General features: G+C 42.0%; 1 protein-coding gene across 1 annotated transcript in view; it reads right to left on the reverse strand.

The window, feature by feature from the left end:
- The window catches only part of EIF3H (eukaryotic translation initiation factor 3 subunit H), a 79,333-nt gene that overhangs the window by 11,714 nt on the left and 50,721 nt on the right, over positions 1 to 16,898 (reverse strand). The window contains exons 3-5 of the mRNA XM_053247492.1: positions 9,536 to 9,703; positions 5,700 to 5,799; positions 2,318 to 2,467 (exon numbers count right to left, since the gene is read on the reverse strand). Coding sequence (XP_053103467.1) covers positions 2,318 to 2,467; positions 5,700 to 5,799; positions 9,536 to 9,703 — 418 coding nt within the window. The remainder of the gene's footprint in view (positions 1 to 2,317; positions 2,468 to 5,699; positions 5,800 to 9,535; positions 9,704 to 16,898) is intronic.

Raw genomic sequence — 16,898 nt, forward strand, 5'->3', positions numbered from 1 at the left:
TTATTATATTTGATGTATGGATAGGTTTCAACCATACAGGTGAAACTCGGAAAATTAGAATATCGTGCAAAAGTCCATTAATTTCAGTAATGCAAATTAAAAGGAGAAACTGATATATGAGACAGACGCATTACATGCAAAGCGAGATAAGTCAAGCCTTAATTGGTTATAATTGTGATGATCATGGCGTACAGCTCATGAAAACCCCAAATCCACAATCTCAGAAAATTAGAATATTACATGGAACCAAGAAGACAAGGATTGTAGAACAGAACAATATCGGACCTCTGAAAAGTATACAGTGTACTGTGCTTGATTGGCCAGCAAACTCGCCTGACCTGACCCCATAGAGAATCTATGGGGCATTGCCAAGAGAAGGATGAGAGACATGAGACCAAACAATGCAGAATTGCTGAAGGCCACTAATGAAGCATCCTGGTCTTCCATAATACCTCATCAGTGCCACAGGCTGATAGCATCCATGCCACGCCGCACTGAGGCAGTAATTGCTGCAAAAGGGGCCCAAACCAAATACTGAATACATTTGCATGCTTATACTTTTCAGAGGTCCGATATTGTTCTATTCTTCAATCCTTGTCTTCTTGGTTCCATGTAATATTCTAATTTTCTGAGATTGTGGATTTGGGGTTTTCATGAGCTGTACGCCATGATCATCACAATTATAACCAATTAAGGCTTGACTTATCTCGCTTTGCATGTAATGCGTCTGTCTCATATATCAGTTTCACCTTTTAATTTGCATTACTGAAATTAATGGACTTTTGCACGATATTCTAATTTTCCGAGTTTCACCTGTATAGTTTTACAACTATAATTATATTAAAACATTCACATACAGTATTTGGATCCTTTGACGTTTTGATATATTGTTGAATCCGAATAGGGTTTTCTTTTCTTTTTCTTCTCTCCCCCCCCACCCCCGCTCACGCACCAGCTGCTCCCACAGACAGGACTGCATATCAACCAAAGCAATGTCCCATGATGCACCAGGAGAAGGCACCTCCCAGTTCCAGACCTGTCCAGCATACCAAGGAAGGAGCTCACAAGAGGAGGAGAAGAAGTTCTAACAAGAGGAAACTAAACCACATTGAACCAGACAAAACCCCACAGAAGTAGAAACTTCTGATGGGGTCGTCCATGGTCATTGGGCCACTTCAACTTGACAGTGAGCTCCCCAGCTCTTGCTGCTTGCATCTGCAGTGACTTGTATACGCGGCCTGATCGGCGTGCTCCATGGGTAGCAGAGAGGGGATCAAATCAGAGGGAGTGAAGGAGATGTAGCAAGAATAAAAAGGAAGGTAGCAGAAATAAAAGGATTAATAATAATAATAATAATAATAATAATAATAATAATTATTATTATTATTATTATTATTATTATTATTATTATTATTATTATTATTATTATTATTATTAGAGGAACCGGAGAAGAAGAAGAAAATGCAGAGGCTTTTCCAAAGCCCTGTTCTCGGGAGCAAGACAGGACAGGAACCGGGAGGTGCCTACTCCTGGTGTATCATGGGACATCACTTTGATTGACATGCAGTCCTGTCTGTGGGAGCAGCGAGGCAGCACAACCCACGCTAAAGGATACCCTCCTACACTGAGGGAGAAAGCGGGATTCTAGCTCAAGGGCCGAGAGGAGTGGCTTTGCTTTTAATTCTCTTCCCAAAAATTTGAAATTGGGGCTAACAGCATTATGAACTCTAAATTTTGTGCTGAACTCATGTTAGTGAGAAACATTATACACATTTATGCTTTTTTATTATTATTATTGACAACTATGTATATACTGCTTCAGGAGCTGTCAAAGTGGGGATGGGGCCCTAGTTCACAGTGTTAGAGCATCGGTTTTGCATGCAGAAGTCCCAGGTTCATTCCCTGGCAGCCTCGGGGCTGGGAGAAACTCCTGCCTGAAACTTTTGAAAGCCACTGCCAGTCAGTGTAGACAATACTGAACTAGATGGACCAATGGTCTGACTCAGTATATGGCAGCTTCCTATGGCTACACAGAAAAAGGAATAAGATGATTCCCTGTCCCAAAAAGGGCTCACAATCTTTAAAAAAATAAATTACAACATCTCTTTCCCCAGCCCTCTACACCTATACTTTTCAGTATAGGTGGAAAGAGCTGATCAAGCAAATGGATGTTTATCTTCCACCTTAAGGGATGCTTTTTGGCAAAATCTCAGTTTGAAGCGTGAAAGAGGTTAGGAACCCCACAGTGCATTTTTATTTCAAATTTGCTTTGAAATAAAATTAAATTAAAATAGAATGAAATAAGCGAAGCACTTACTTGCTTGCAAGACTGAGCAGCTCATGTCTATCTGCTACTGCCGACTTCTTCTCCAGCTCCCAAAGAAGAACATTGATCAAGTAGGAATTCTTGATTATGATGGGTACTTCCTCAAACATGTGTTCGAAGGCAATACTTGCTTTTTTCAACCTGCAAAGATAAGCCCTTATCACCAACTGGCACACTTATCTCTTCAAGAATTTCAACTGGATCTAGCAAAAACATTCAGCAAGTAAATCTGGAAAGCCTAACTTTTTTCACTCTTCTGATTCTGGTAACAGTCAAACTTGTGCAGCAAATTAGAAAAAGAGCTTGGAAATGGTTTTTTTAATTATTCTGGGAGCTTGCAAGCTGCTCGAGGAAACAAAGAAAATGGCTTGGACTCTGAATACGGTGGTGGTAATTTTCAGAATGTTTTCTAGGAAGCCCAAGGTTCCTCTAAGTTGTTCAGATCCCTCAGTATTCAAGGAATTTTGGCTCCCTGAAAAAGGCAACTTATTCAACACTGTCCGTTTCCATCAATGTGCTGAGTATACTGGGTGTGTTAAAAGCTGTGTTTTCTGTTCATGTAGAGCAACAGTGAAGCACGGCCAGTGCCCTGTACAAAGAGAGCGAGTGAGAGAGTGTGAGTGAGTTGTAGTTCTAACAGCTGGCGAGCCAGGGTTGTCTACTCCTGCCCTAGAAGGAAAACCAAGACATATACGGCTGAATATGTACATTAGAGTGGGGAGCTCTTACACTTTGGACTTGACACGTGGCACATTTGCCAGAAAGGTTGGCCACTGTTGATATAGCCAAGGAGTAAATTCAGTCACACACACCCAAGTAGCTCAAGCAAGAAAGAGCCCTGCCACAGGCTGCAAGGGGAACAATAAGGTCCTACAGTCATTGGATGGGGGGGGGAGCTTTTCTGAGCCCGCAATATAATCTGTAGCCAAGCATATGAATGAGTGTGTTCAAGTCTCATTGAATTCCACAGACCTCATGGGTGGAGAGCTGGTCTTGTGGTAGCAAGCATAAACTGTTCCCTTTGCTAAGCAGGGTCCGTCCTGGTTTGCATTCACATGGGTGACTGAACGTGTGAGCACTGCAAGATATTCCCCTGAGGGGATGGAGCCGCTCTGGGGAAACCACCTGCATGCTTGTATGGTTGCAAGTTCCCTCCCTGGCATATCCAAGAGAGGGCTAAGAGCAATTCCTGCCTGCAGCCTTGGAGAAGTTGCTGCCAGTCTGCACAGACAATGCTAAGCTAGATGGACTAATTGTCTGACTTGGAATAGAGCAGCTTCCTATGTTCCTAAGTACCATTGGCTGGGCTCTGGGCTACAGCCATGGCCATCAAGTAAAAGCTGAATGCAAAAGTAGTTTTAGTTTGTTTTTTAATCTCAATTCTTTTTTCAGCATTCTCTTCAAGAGGTGACTAATGGCAGATGCCTCTAAGAAGAAACGTTTCTTTGGAAGAGGTGGATTGATTCCTTCCTAAGATCTCAGAGTAAAAGTCCTTTTCCAGCTACTAAAGTAATTCTTTCCCTCATCGCTGGCCATCTTGTTTTTATCAACTTAGCTTTTTCCCTTTCTTTAAAAAAAAAAAAAAAAAAACCACGGCTAACTCACAGACAAGGAAAGAAAGGGACAGTCTGTTGGATGTTAGAGGTGGGCAGGGTGCTATGTAAATATTTGTTTCATGGATTGGAGAATGAAGTGCTGGTTCTATCTTTAAGACTGTAAAAAGAATCAGTTTGTATTTGAAGATGGAAACCAAATGTATTTAGACAGTGAGCAGTAGAGTAGTAACAGGGTTTCCTCTTGAATAAAATTCTTTTCAAAAGTCTGAGCAACTAAAGAGACACTGGCATTGTTAAGAGGGAGAATGAACATTTAAAAAGCTACATCTCACTGTAAATGATGCCAGGAAGTCGCAGTTACATCACACACTTTCTGTGGAGGGGGGAAGTTTAGGTGGGGGTTTCTACTAAAAGCTGTTACAAGAAATTTTATATATTTTTCTCTTTGAAACGAAAATCTATTCAAACATCTAGCCCAGTGGTAGGCAACCCTGGTTTTCCAGCTGTTGCTAAACTACAACTCCCATCATCCTCAGCCACAATCCATTGCAGCTAGGAATGAAGAAGCTGTAGTGCAACAACAGCTGGAGAATCAACGATGATCCTGATCTAACCCTGATCTAGCTCAACCTATGCATAAAAATGCTGGATGAAAACAGAATATGAAAGGCTGACATCCAGAGTCGCTTTCTGCAGATGCGCCAGTTTTTCCTGTTGTGCAGGAGGAGTGGCGATTTTTGACAGCCCACTCCTTCCCTCTGCAGTTTCCTATTCCTTTAAAAACTGAGGGTCCCCAACTCTCAGGAACAGTTTTGGGAGGCACAAGCAGGATTCTCCCTGGTAAAGCTGCTCGGAAGTGAGCAAACCACACACAAGCCATGGTGTCTGGTTCCCCCAGGCTAAAAAACATTGTGCTTGCAATCTACTACAAGGCTGGATGCTGTGAGCTACCAGTCAGCTGTTCTTGCTTTAGTCTAACCCCTGCACCTAGATACATAATATCCTATTGCTAAAATATTATTATTATTATTATTATTATTATTATTATTATTATTATTAATTATTTTTATATTTATATCCCGCTCTTCTTCCAAGGAGCCCAGAGCGGTGTACTACATACTTGAGTTTCTCTTTCACAACAACCCTGTGAAGTAGGTTAGGCTGAGAGAGAAGTGACTGGCCCAGAGTCACCCAGCTAGTTTCATGGCTGAATGGGGATTTGAACTCGGGTCTCCCTGGTCCTAGTCCAGCACTCTAACCACCACACCATGCTGCCTCTCCACTAAAATAATCTCCACTAAACTCCTATCCAATCAGGGTTTGAGTTCTCCACACAAGAACATTCTAGGGGTGTGCACGGAACCGCCAACTGCGGTCCGGCACTGGGGTGGGGGGGTACCTTTAAGAGCGGCGGGAGGGTTTACTTACCCTTCCCGCTCTGTTGTCATAATCCTAAAAGTAATTGGGGCGGCAGGATACCTCCCTGCCGCCCCTTCCCTGACGTTGCTGGGAAAACTCCCAGCAGTCCTTTGCGCGCACGTCACAGACTCTGTGACGTGCGCTGGGAGTTTTCCCAGCAACGTTGGGGAAGGGGCGGCAGGGAGGTATCCTGCCGCCCCAATTACTCTTAGGATTACGGCAACAGAGCGGGAAAGCGGCGGGAGGGGTAAGTAAACCCTCCCGCCACTCTTAAAGGTACCCCCCCCCAAACTGAACCAGACCGCCCAGGTCCGAGCCAGGCAGACTGGTGTGATTCTTTAGGAAGTGACATGTGACTTCTATCTGTATCCCATTCCAAAATGGCCCCCCACACTTACGCTTCTGGAGAGAAATCTTTCTCTTTACAAACTTCCATCAATTTAGGTGTCAGCCTGTATGCCTTTAGGGAGAGATATCCTTGGGCAGTTTTTATGGGATCTGAGAAAGAACAGGAGGAAAGCACAAAACATCACAGTATTTATGAACACTTCAGATTGAACAATGTTTTTTAAAAAGCTTATATAGTTTTGCTAAAGATTATTATAATATTATTATTATTACATTTATATCCCACTCTTCCTCCAAGGAGCCCAGAGCGGTGTACTACATACTTGAGTTTCTCTTTCACAACAACCCTGTGAAATAGGTTAGGCTGAGAGATACGTGACTGGCCCAGAGTCACCTAGCTCGTTTTATGGCTGAATGGGGATTTGAACTTGGGTCTCCCCGCTCCTAGTCCAGCACTCTAACCTCTACACCACACTGGCTCTGATGATAAATGTGGTGCTAAATGATAAAGATCATTTAGCACCACAACTCTGAGGAGCATTCCAGGACCTGTAAGCTAGCGTTTCCTGGATAGGGACTCTATCACCTTCACATTTAGTGCTGAGTGGGATAAGCTGAGCTCCTGCACAGCTTATCCCAATAGGCAGCAACAAAACAGGCATTGGACAGTGTCTGCCAGAAAAAAGCACTGTGCTGTGGATGTCTTTGGGGACTGGTTATCTAAAATGTGGTATGGGCATCTCACTTTTACTTTTAAATAATTTTGTATTTACAGTGTTTTTATTTCATTTGCTTCCACCCCACAAACCACTACTTTGAAAAAGCCTGTGAGCCTTTTGGAGACAGAAGAATTAATATTTGGGGGGGAAACTTTCTTTAAACTGATCTGAGCCATGTGATATAGTAGGATACAAATAAAAACAACAAAAGTAATACAACTTGTATATAAATTACTGTTTTAAAAAGTATAACTGCTTGTCCATGGTTCAAAGCAGCATAACCACTTAACTTAAAAAAAACAAAAACAAACCCCACACTAAAAACAATATAACATGACGAAAACAGTCCCAAAAATTAACAGATCAACAGCAGCTTAAGCTAAGCAAAGGTTAAACATTCAAGATTCAAACTGGCAAAATAAGAACATCTTGACTGGTGTGAAACTTGACAAGGACGTTGATGCAGGGACCTCTGAGGACAGAATTCCATATAGGGATGTTGTCACAACTGCACCAGACTCCCCAGCTCATTTCACCTCCCACAGTATCCAGACCTTCTACCTCAGACCTTGCTAGAAGAGCTCAATAATCAGTGAGGAGATGGCAGCCCCTGAGACAGGGTTTCACAAGGCGACAGCCTTGAATTGGGCCCACACAAGAGCCGGTCAAGATTTCTATAATACAGTCTACATGCTTGCCATTAACAGAAGGCAGTCACAGAACATATATTACATATGTGTACATATAACCAGGGGCAAGGGCTAAGGGCATTTCTGTCAGAGTGCTATTCAGATATAGCATATGATACTCTGTACAGAATTTAGCATCCTGAAAATCTCTATGCTTTTGTGTTAGCGTCCACATTTTATAGTTGCAAGAATAGGCATGTCAAGTGTGTGCATTGCACTTGGTCAAATCAAGAGTCAGGCTGAACAGGATTTCCAGTGGACAGAGCTTCAACAGCCTGCACAGCTTTTGGTTCGCCTACATGATTAGAAGCAGCACTAAGATCCTACAGGATTCTTCGCTGCTTTGAAGCTAACATTTTGAGTGCCCTATCAATCCATCTTTATTTCTGGATTTTCTCAGAATGTGTGTTCATCCTTCACACAAGAGTCTTCTTCCCTGGAATGATTTCTGCATGGTGTGCTAAGCTGGCATACTGGATATATAGCCTAGTTGGGGGTGGGGCCACAACACAGTGGTAGAACACGTGATTTGCATGCAAAGATCCCAGGTTCAATACCTGGCATCTTCAAGGAGGGCCAGAAAAGGCCCTCTCCGTTGCTGCCCCGAGGCTTTGGAATGTGTTCCCTAGGGAAATAAGAGCCTCCCCATCTCTGACAGCTTTTAAAAAGTCTTTAAAGATGCATCTGTTCACCCAGGCTTTTAATTAATGTTGTTTTAATGGTTTTAATGTTCTTTTAGAATATTGGGGTGTTGTTTTTTAAAATGTTGTGTTTTAAATTTCTTGTTTGTATTTTTAACTGTTTTACTTTCCATTTTTATTTTGTTGTAAACCGCCCACACACACGAGTTTTGGGTGGTATAAAAATATGTTAAATAAATGAATGAATGAATGAATGAATGAAGTGACCCTTGACTGAAGCCCTGGAGAGCCATTGCCAGTCACTACAGACAATACTGAGCTAGATGGACCAATGATCTAATGCAACTGAAGGCAACTTTCATACATTCACCGAGGCGGTAAATCTGCATCCGGACTGTACCACTTCAGGCTGCAGGTGGGGGTTCACATGACTAAATGCTCCTAAATACAAAACAACCCTATAATGTAGCAAACTAACATCTCAGGGAGAATGTTGGGCCAGAAACCTTAACCCTGATGTTCTACTAAACCTGACATGGAAGAAATTGTTTTGTATGGGAGAAGCATTCAATCATGGGAACATCACCTTCCATATGAAGTGGTAGAACCACATCAAATGCAGTTTTAGAATATGGCGGACTTCGTAATGACAATTAGAGAAAGACCTCCTGGGTCCTAGCCTAAGACCTGCACCTGGGTTGTCAGGCTTCCAGTATTCTATTAGAACAATATTTATTTTGGTAAATGATTCCAGTTGCTCTCTATTTTTTCTTGTTCTTTTTAAGATATATGGTTTTCATGTTGACATGCAACTGTTAGACTGGAAAATTTTCTGAATAAAAAATTAATCTCTAGGACAAGGGTTCTTAACATCTGCAGCAAGATAACAGCTGAGGTAGGCTTGCCAATAGTAAACTTAGGGAATAGTAAACTCAAAAAAAACATTTGTGTTGTGTGAAATTCAACATAGTAAAACCTTTAGCAATCAGTGATAAAATGAAAACCAAAATAGACTGAAACAAGTGGAAAATTCATCAAGATCTGATGATGCAATGTTTCCAGCCAGTATAAGTATACTTTAACAACTTGTTCTTTACTGTAATCCAATTGTTAACATACTGAAACAATTTTGGGGCAGCTCATAAGATTGATCGTATTCATTAGTATTTTTTCTGACAGATACTCAGGACGTTACATTTACTTCTCAGCTGGAAACTATACGCGAGCCTGCCAGATATGGCAAAACTGTGAGTGTTCGGGGAGGGGAAGGCTATAAAGCTGTTAAATTGCCTACGGTTTTGATACAGCACAGAACATCTGGTCTGGAGAGCTTGAGGAAACGCCATTAAAAAAAAAATCGGCAGAAAAGAAAAAAATCTTTGTGCTACGAAACAGTCCAGGTTTTGTATGCTTCTGTCAGATGCATAAAAAAGGGGGGCGGGGGGAATATTGGCAAACCACATTATGATTGGTCAGTCACGTACAGAGCCAGACTCTCTAGCAAGCAGGGTTTCTTAAGACATCTGGTCTAGTTCCACCAGCCCCTTCCACGAGGGAGGGCAGGCGGAGGAATAAAAATGAAGCAGCTACTCCGGCATTCCAAAACGTACACATCAGGGCTCTGATAGCAAGAAAAATAAACAGAAAGAAGGAAACCCTGTCTAGACTGTGCTGCTGCTGAGGCTGCTGCAGACACAGGGTTGGTATTTACTTGGAAAAGGCCTGCCAGGGCTGCTCTTGCAGGCAAGGGAAATCGAAGACAAAAATAGCAGTAATAATATTGGGGTGTGTGGGGGAGGGAGGGGGGAGAATAATACAGGAAGCAGCACACACTGACCGTAAATGAGAACGACAGACTCTTCAATGGCGTGTTGGTAACTGAACTGGGAGTCAAGGAGGGCTCGGGTGACAAAAGAGCCATAGTAGGTGGACTGGTACCAGCCAACGTGAAGGTGATCGATGTTGACGTGGCGAAGGCTCCGCATCATTTCCATCTGATACTGGACTGGGGAAGGGAAGGATCAAACACGTTAGAGGATACATTCATAGAAAACTCATTTCTACACAACGTGTCCAATTAAAGATGCCGTTAAGATCCACAGAGACCCAAACTAGGAGACCCCTGAGGCTGCAGAGTTGAGGGGGAAAGGGGGCAGAATTATTTTCTTTATTCTAGACACAATTTGAAGTAAATGGCCTCATTTTTAAGTGGGCTTTAGCAGGTCTACTGACTTGACTTCAGAGAAACAACAGAGGAAGATAAAATAATTTTTTTAAAAAAAGTTATCAATATTGACCAAAGGAACAGGTGAAAGTGTCCAAAGAAAGTCCTGAGGGAGAGTCTCTCAAAGGATGTCAAGAATCAAGGATATTGCCGTTTTGTGCACAATGTCTCTTTTGCAGCTGTGTTGTTCTCCCAAGTCCAAACAGCCCATTGGTTTTTCCTGATACAGCTGAACTATGAATGCTTCTAGGTCGGGCCTGAGCCCTCACCTGGCTAACAGCCAAGACTCTAGATCCGACTGTGTGGCTCCCTAGTTTGCTCCGATGTCTTTGCCTGCCTGCCCCACTGCACTCCTTCCAGTTTGTCAACTTTCCTCTCCACCTGTGCGCCTTTCTGCCTTCTTGCTACCTGGTTTGCTACCTTGCTACCTGGTTTGCTTCTTGCTACCCTACCTTTCAGATGGACTTCGCAGCTCAAATCCTGACTTATACCCACTACTTCCATTGGATTGGCCTTCCAGTGATCCATCAAGCCCTGGTTCCAGTTCTGTTGAGACTCACACTTCAGTTCTCTACATCTTTAATTTCCTATCACTTAGTACCAACAGTCTTCACCCCGCAACAACATAAAACTCCATGAATGCTTAGGGAAGATGAACATTTCCTCCCCCCCCCCCTTTTTTTGCATTTTAAAATTTTATTGATTTTAACAATACCTTAACAATCAAGTTACACTTAATTAAGTAAATACTAACTTCCCGCTTACCAGTCTGCGCGGTTCTTGTTAACTATACATATAAGCCATTGCTATAATAATACAAAACATATATACTCCATCTTACAATTCGATTTTACCCTACCCAACCTGCTGTAATTACTAAATTTCAAACCCTGCTGAAAGGTCCATGTTAGAAAAATAGTTCTTTAAGTAAAGCAAGAAAGGTTCCCAATCTTCTTTGAAACATTCCAAGTTTTCATCCCTTATAAGTGTTGTAAGTTTTGCCATCTCCGCATATTCCAAAACTTTTATCAACTAGTCTTCTTTTGAAGGCATTTTATTGGCTTTCCATTTCTGTGCGATGAACATTTACAGTCAGTTGTCCCCTGCTAACTGAACAAAGAGGCACCTTTTTAAAGTGGTGGTTCTCTTTATTTAGCAGGGGGAGAGCAAATGGCCCTATCAATCCCCAGCACAGCATCCTTCCAGTGGCTGCTGTTGGTGTCTCTCTTATGTTTCTTTTTTAAACTGTGAGCCCTGTGGGGATAGGCAGTCATTTTACTTATATATCTCTCTGTAAACCACTTTGGAGACTTCTGTTGAAAAGCAGTATATAAATATATGTCATATTTGTAATACTCTTTGTTATGACAGATTACAATAAAACTTGCCCGAGCCAGCCTCTCTTTCTGCTTCGAGTCTCAAGTGTATTACTCAGCCTAGCATGTTTACTGCTGCAGTACATAAGCTGCACAAAGATGTAATGGGTCTAGGCCTCCCAATGCTTCTCCTGTACATGCTGCACTTGCCAGGTCAAAGTTGCACAAGATCACGCCTATGCGCTTGAGCAACTCCCTGGGGGTGGGGAGCATGTGGTACAGTCCTTCAATGAAAACTAGCATGTCAGGAAGAAGACTAGTCTAAAACTCTCTTCCCAGCTTGCTCACTACTCACATGTTGATAGGAATATCGGTACATCAAGCATGGCCATAATGTTGAATTGGTTTATTAACATATTTGTTGACATTGGTTAAAGGTGCCCCAGTTAACTTGGGAAGCAGATTTTTAAAAACATACATTCAATACTAGCACTTATAAAAACTATTGAGGGTGAGCGCCATCTTAAAGGGACTTTTATCTCACTGCAGGAGAGAATGTTTCTTCCAAGCTTATGCCAGCTACGTCACACATGTATGATGTAAAAATAAAATGATGTATGCTTTTTGTTTCAGAACTACTGTTTTTACTCCTGTGCAAACTTGATTGATCAACTAACTAAAACCCAGGTGACTGATCAACAGAGATTTATTTAATTGAATTACAGCTCTAATCTTGAGTGGGTAGAAGACAGCTAACAAGGAATCAAAAGGAAAGGGTAGTGGGAAAAGAGGATTGGGGGTGGGGGAAGGAGAGGGAAGAGGAGAAAGTTGTGGAAAGAATGATAACTGACAGTAAGTTCCAAGTGAAGGATAATGGTTTTCATTTAGCAGCATGCTAAATGAAACTTACCTATAGTGTGCACTTGTGTAATAAGAGTTAAAAGATATGAGAAGGGGCAGTTTAGATGCAAGATCACAAAGAGATGCAACATGAAAAGAATATTTGTGAATTCAAAAAAGAGAGGGGCTTACCTTGTTAGAAAACAAGATGCAAAATGAAAATATTCTTATCAATTAAAAAGAACAGGGGCAGAGAAACCTAAAACAACCAACTGCATTGTAAACCTTGGGGCCAGCTTCAAATTTGGGGGGTCCAGGTCAAGACGACATAGCGGTTCATCTCACACACACACACACACACACACACACACACACACACACACACACCCCACTCCTTGTGAAACCCAGTGGCACAGAAACTCCCGAGAAGGTGAGGAGAGTCTGCTGCAGCCTCAATTACTCAAGGGAGGGGGCACTCAGAGCTTACACTTTCTTCACTAGTAGCATTCAGGCAAAGCTAAGCCTGAATGCTGGCGAATTCCTCCGTGGCTATGACTCTGCCAAGGGGACTAAGGGAAGCAAAAAAGAGAAAAGAAGAAAAAACCCGTCCTGCTGTCTTTCTAAATTGTGCAAGTCTGTTCAGTAGGCAGCCTGGGGCTAGAAGCCTCCTTTGCAGTGCACCAGGAATTCCCAGGTGCTGAGGCCAGCAACTCCCATAATCTCCAGACAAAGGCTACTGCAGCAGAGGATGATGGGAGTTGCAGTCAACAATATCTGGGAATCCCTGTTACAGGGGAACACTGCTCCCGCTTTCTGCATGCATATGTTAAAAAAAAAAAAGTATAAATGAAAATAAACACTGAAAAGAAGAAGTTACGGCAATGCGTGACTCTGGGTAATACTGGCCCTCCTGCCAATGCTGACCTTTGATGCAGGACCTGATATACACTACAACTAAGTTTCTCATTTAACCAAACTGACCACACAGCAGACTTGCAGGGACCACCCATGTAAGAGAATGGCGTCAAGCACCCAATTAACAACACCCATAATGGATTTTCATTTTGATCACCATTCAGGTATTTGAAAGTGGTAACAACGTTCTAAGAATTTTGAGTTTCAGTGAGATACTTACAGATGTTAAAAAGGGGTGTGTGTGTCTATTTATTGTGGTGTTTCTCTAATAAATCAACAAACTCTACCGCACAGCTATAACACCACAAAGTAGTTTGTTGGACACTAAGGGTTAATCTTGTAAGGGGCCTTTGTTACAAAACTATTAATTAGCAATATGAGCACACACTTCCTGGTAATCAGCTGACTCATTTCAAAGCAACAGAACCCCTCTGAGCATCTAAACCAGGAAAACTGAGGGTTTTTTTCCATTAATCCAGAAGTAGAATTGCAATGAAGATATTCCCTGCATTGCCCATGGACAGATAAGCCTCAACAAAAATGTACACACACTAAAATGTTACCATTCTCCCTTAACTATGGAATCATATTCTTCTAGCCAGTCTGCACCATGAAAAGATACTCTGTGCTCTTGTATTTATTCCTTTTTATCCCAACTTTCCATATAAGTGTTGAATACTTTTGAACTGAACACTCTACATGCATAAGATGCAGTACCTTCAGTGACCCTCACAGAAACCTTGTAGGGCAGGGGTGGGCAAACCTGGCCCTCCATATGTTGTTGAGCTACAGCTCCTGCTGGGAGCTGTAGTCTAGAAACAGGTGGAGGGCCAAGTCTGTCCACCCCTGCTGTAAGTAAAGTTGTGCCGTCGAGTTGGTGTCAACTCCTGGCGACCACAGAGCCCTGTGGTTGTCTTTGGTAGAATACAGGAGGGCTTTACCACTGCCATCTCCCGTGCAGTATGAGATGATGCCTTTCAGCATCTTCCTATATCGCTGCTGCCCGATATAGGTGTTTCCCACAGTCTGGGAAACATACCAGCGGGGATTTGAACCAGCAACCTCCGGCTTGATAATCAAGTCACTTCTCCGCGGCACCATTAGGTGGCTTCTACCCCTGCTGTAGGGTAAACCATATTAGAGGAAGGGATTGAGGAATGAGAGAGAAAAGCCTGCCAAAAACTGCCTAGAAAGTCTATGCTAGAGGCAACATTTGAAGCTAGGACTCAGATCTATCTGTATTGGTATTAGCAGTTCTACCAAGACTGCTCAGTTGTTTCGTGCAGGATGGCAAGAAGTGGGACGGGGCTATAGCTCAGTGGCAGAGCATCTAGTTTACAGGTAGAAGGTCCCAGATTCAGTCCCTGGCATATCCCAGTAGGGTTGGGAAAGACTCCTGCCTGAAGCCTTGGAGAAGCCACTGCCAGTCCGTGTAGACAATACTGAGCTAGATGGATCAATAGTCTGACTTCTCTATCCATCTATCCAATTTGTATACCGCCCCAAGCTTTTGTCTCTGGGCAGTTAACAACAACATAAAAACAAGTTTAACACATACACAAAAACTTAAAACAATTTAAAATCAAACACAGATTAAAACCTACATAAATTAAAAAGCTGAAAAAGCTTGGATGAAGAGGTGGGTTCACCCACCCCTTAGTATAACACAGCTTCCTATGTTCCCGTCTTAGAGCCCCAAATGGATACAGCTACACAGTTTTGGTACAGACCTGTCCACTCTTTAGCAGCAAGTCCAGAGTTTCATTCTCTCTAAGCCCAGTCGCTTCAAGTAGTCAAGAGCCCATGAGGATTCGTGTCATACCTGTAGAACTATGAGCAAACCCCAACAGCCTGTACCGTGGCACTCTAGAAGTCACCTGAATACTGAACAAGCACAAAGAGACTGGCCCAAAATGGCTGCCAGGTTTGTATGCAGCAACTTAACGTATCACCTGTTCGGAGAATCAGAAATATCTTCAAGCAACCAGGCATGAAATCAATACACGAAGCGGTTCTTTCCTTCTTTTAGGTCACAAGTGACTAGAATTAGGAATACATGACAGAGGCCAGCCCACTACCTTCTGCAAGGGAGTGTTAACGTGCCCAGAATGCAGCAGCTCACCTACTCATGGGTGACCAGGTAGCACCTCTCCTGCAGTCGCTGCACTGGTTACCCATTCGCTTCCAAATTCAATTTAAAGTCCTGGTTCTTATCTTCAAATCCTTGTGGGGCTTGGTGCCTGTTTACCTACAGAACCGCCTCTCCTACCCAGTTACAACCCGTCCTGTTAGATCATCTTAGATGACCCTTTTGTCGGTCCCTGATTTTCGAGAGGTTCGGAGTTCTAGGACCCGCAAAACTCTCTCCCCTTCCAATTCATCTAGCCCCTTCCTTACTGATCTCTATTCAAATTCAATCTTCTATTCTTCAAATCTCTATTGAAGGCTTTTCTTTTTCGCTTTTGCCCTGTAGTTTACTTTATTTGTTTTCCGTTAGCTACTTTTAGTTTTTAATTTAGAATGCAATCTTTAATGTTGCCTTATTTACATGTTTTTGTACACCGCCCAGAGTCTTTGGAGTGGGCGGTATATTAAATGTTTCAAATAAAATGAAATAAAACAAAAATAAAAATAAAGTCCTACTGAATTTAGAAGGACACGTTTGACATGCTTAATTTGTCCTTTTAATTTCAATGGGACTTCAAGTAAATTTAATCATTTCTATGCACATATAAAATGCTGTACAGTCTTTACCTCATACTTATCTTTACAACTTTTGAGATGGATTGGGATGAATAGCAGTGAATTGGCAAAGGCAGGAATTTGATCCTTTCCTGTATCCAGTAACAACATGTTATCTACTGTTTAGTGGTAATTGGTTTTTAAAATTGTGTTTCAGGACCACACTGCTGTCCTCTTTACAGCATGTTTATTGGTTTTAAATTCGGAAACATGCCTGTAAAGAAACAGTGCTAATGTCATCATTACAGAGTGCTGACAATAGGCTCAATTCTCCTCCTCTCTCCAATGGCCAAATCTTCAACTGAAATTTGCTATACTGTTTAAATAATAAGCTTTACAATAGTAACAAGAATGTGTGGTAAAGATCTTCAGTTCTTGCCCAAATAAACAGCATCCAGACAATACATACATTTTTATTATGATCTTTATACACACACACACACACACACACACACACACACACACACTTCAAGAGGCTAATTATGTTATTTTTAACTATTTCCAGAGAACAAAAGGAAGGAATTTGTGTGCTAGACCAATACGATCTTCCCTTTGTTAAGTAACAATTAAGCCACGTTAAATATAGAGCTATACGGTAATTAAGAAAATGTTTGAAGTACAAAATTATGCTGTACACAGAAAGTAAAGTTCATTCATCTTTAATTTTGCTTTCATTTGAAATTTGCATTTTTTAAAAAAATAAAAGCAGTCAGGAAAAATGTTTTTTGTGTTTTTATTATTGTTTAATTATTTGTTAGCTTTTTAAATCATTTTGCAGCCGGGCTTTGAGACACAAATGCCTGGGCCACCCTGAGTGAGAAGATCCTTTTCTCAAGAACTAGTTCTTTAGATTTTCAGTTTAGAAGTTGGACAGCACACAGTGGTGCTGTCTTGGATCAAGCTGCAGGGTCCCACAAATTCCCATTGACCCCTTTACGTGGGTTCAGTGTTCTGTGTTAAAATAATCAAGTTCTCAACATGAGTTAGGACCACATCTGAGCTCCTTTTATTCAGCGTTAGTAATATTCACACATGGATACTGAGGCTAGATAAAAAGGGCTGGAGAGAATTCACACAACAGGGCACATATACTCTCCCAAGATGCTCACCCCACCTAATCTCTGGTTTCCATTATGTTTAAACTGGGGCAGAGAGAATCAGAA

The sequence above is a fragment of the Hemicordylus capensis genome, chromosome 4, assembly GCF_027244095.1.
Source record: "Hemicordylus capensis ecotype Gifberg chromosome 4, rHemCap1.1.pri, whole genome shotgun sequence".
Taxonomy (NCBI): domain Eukaryota; kingdom Metazoa; phylum Chordata; class Lepidosauria; order Squamata; family Cordylidae; genus Hemicordylus; species Hemicordylus capensis.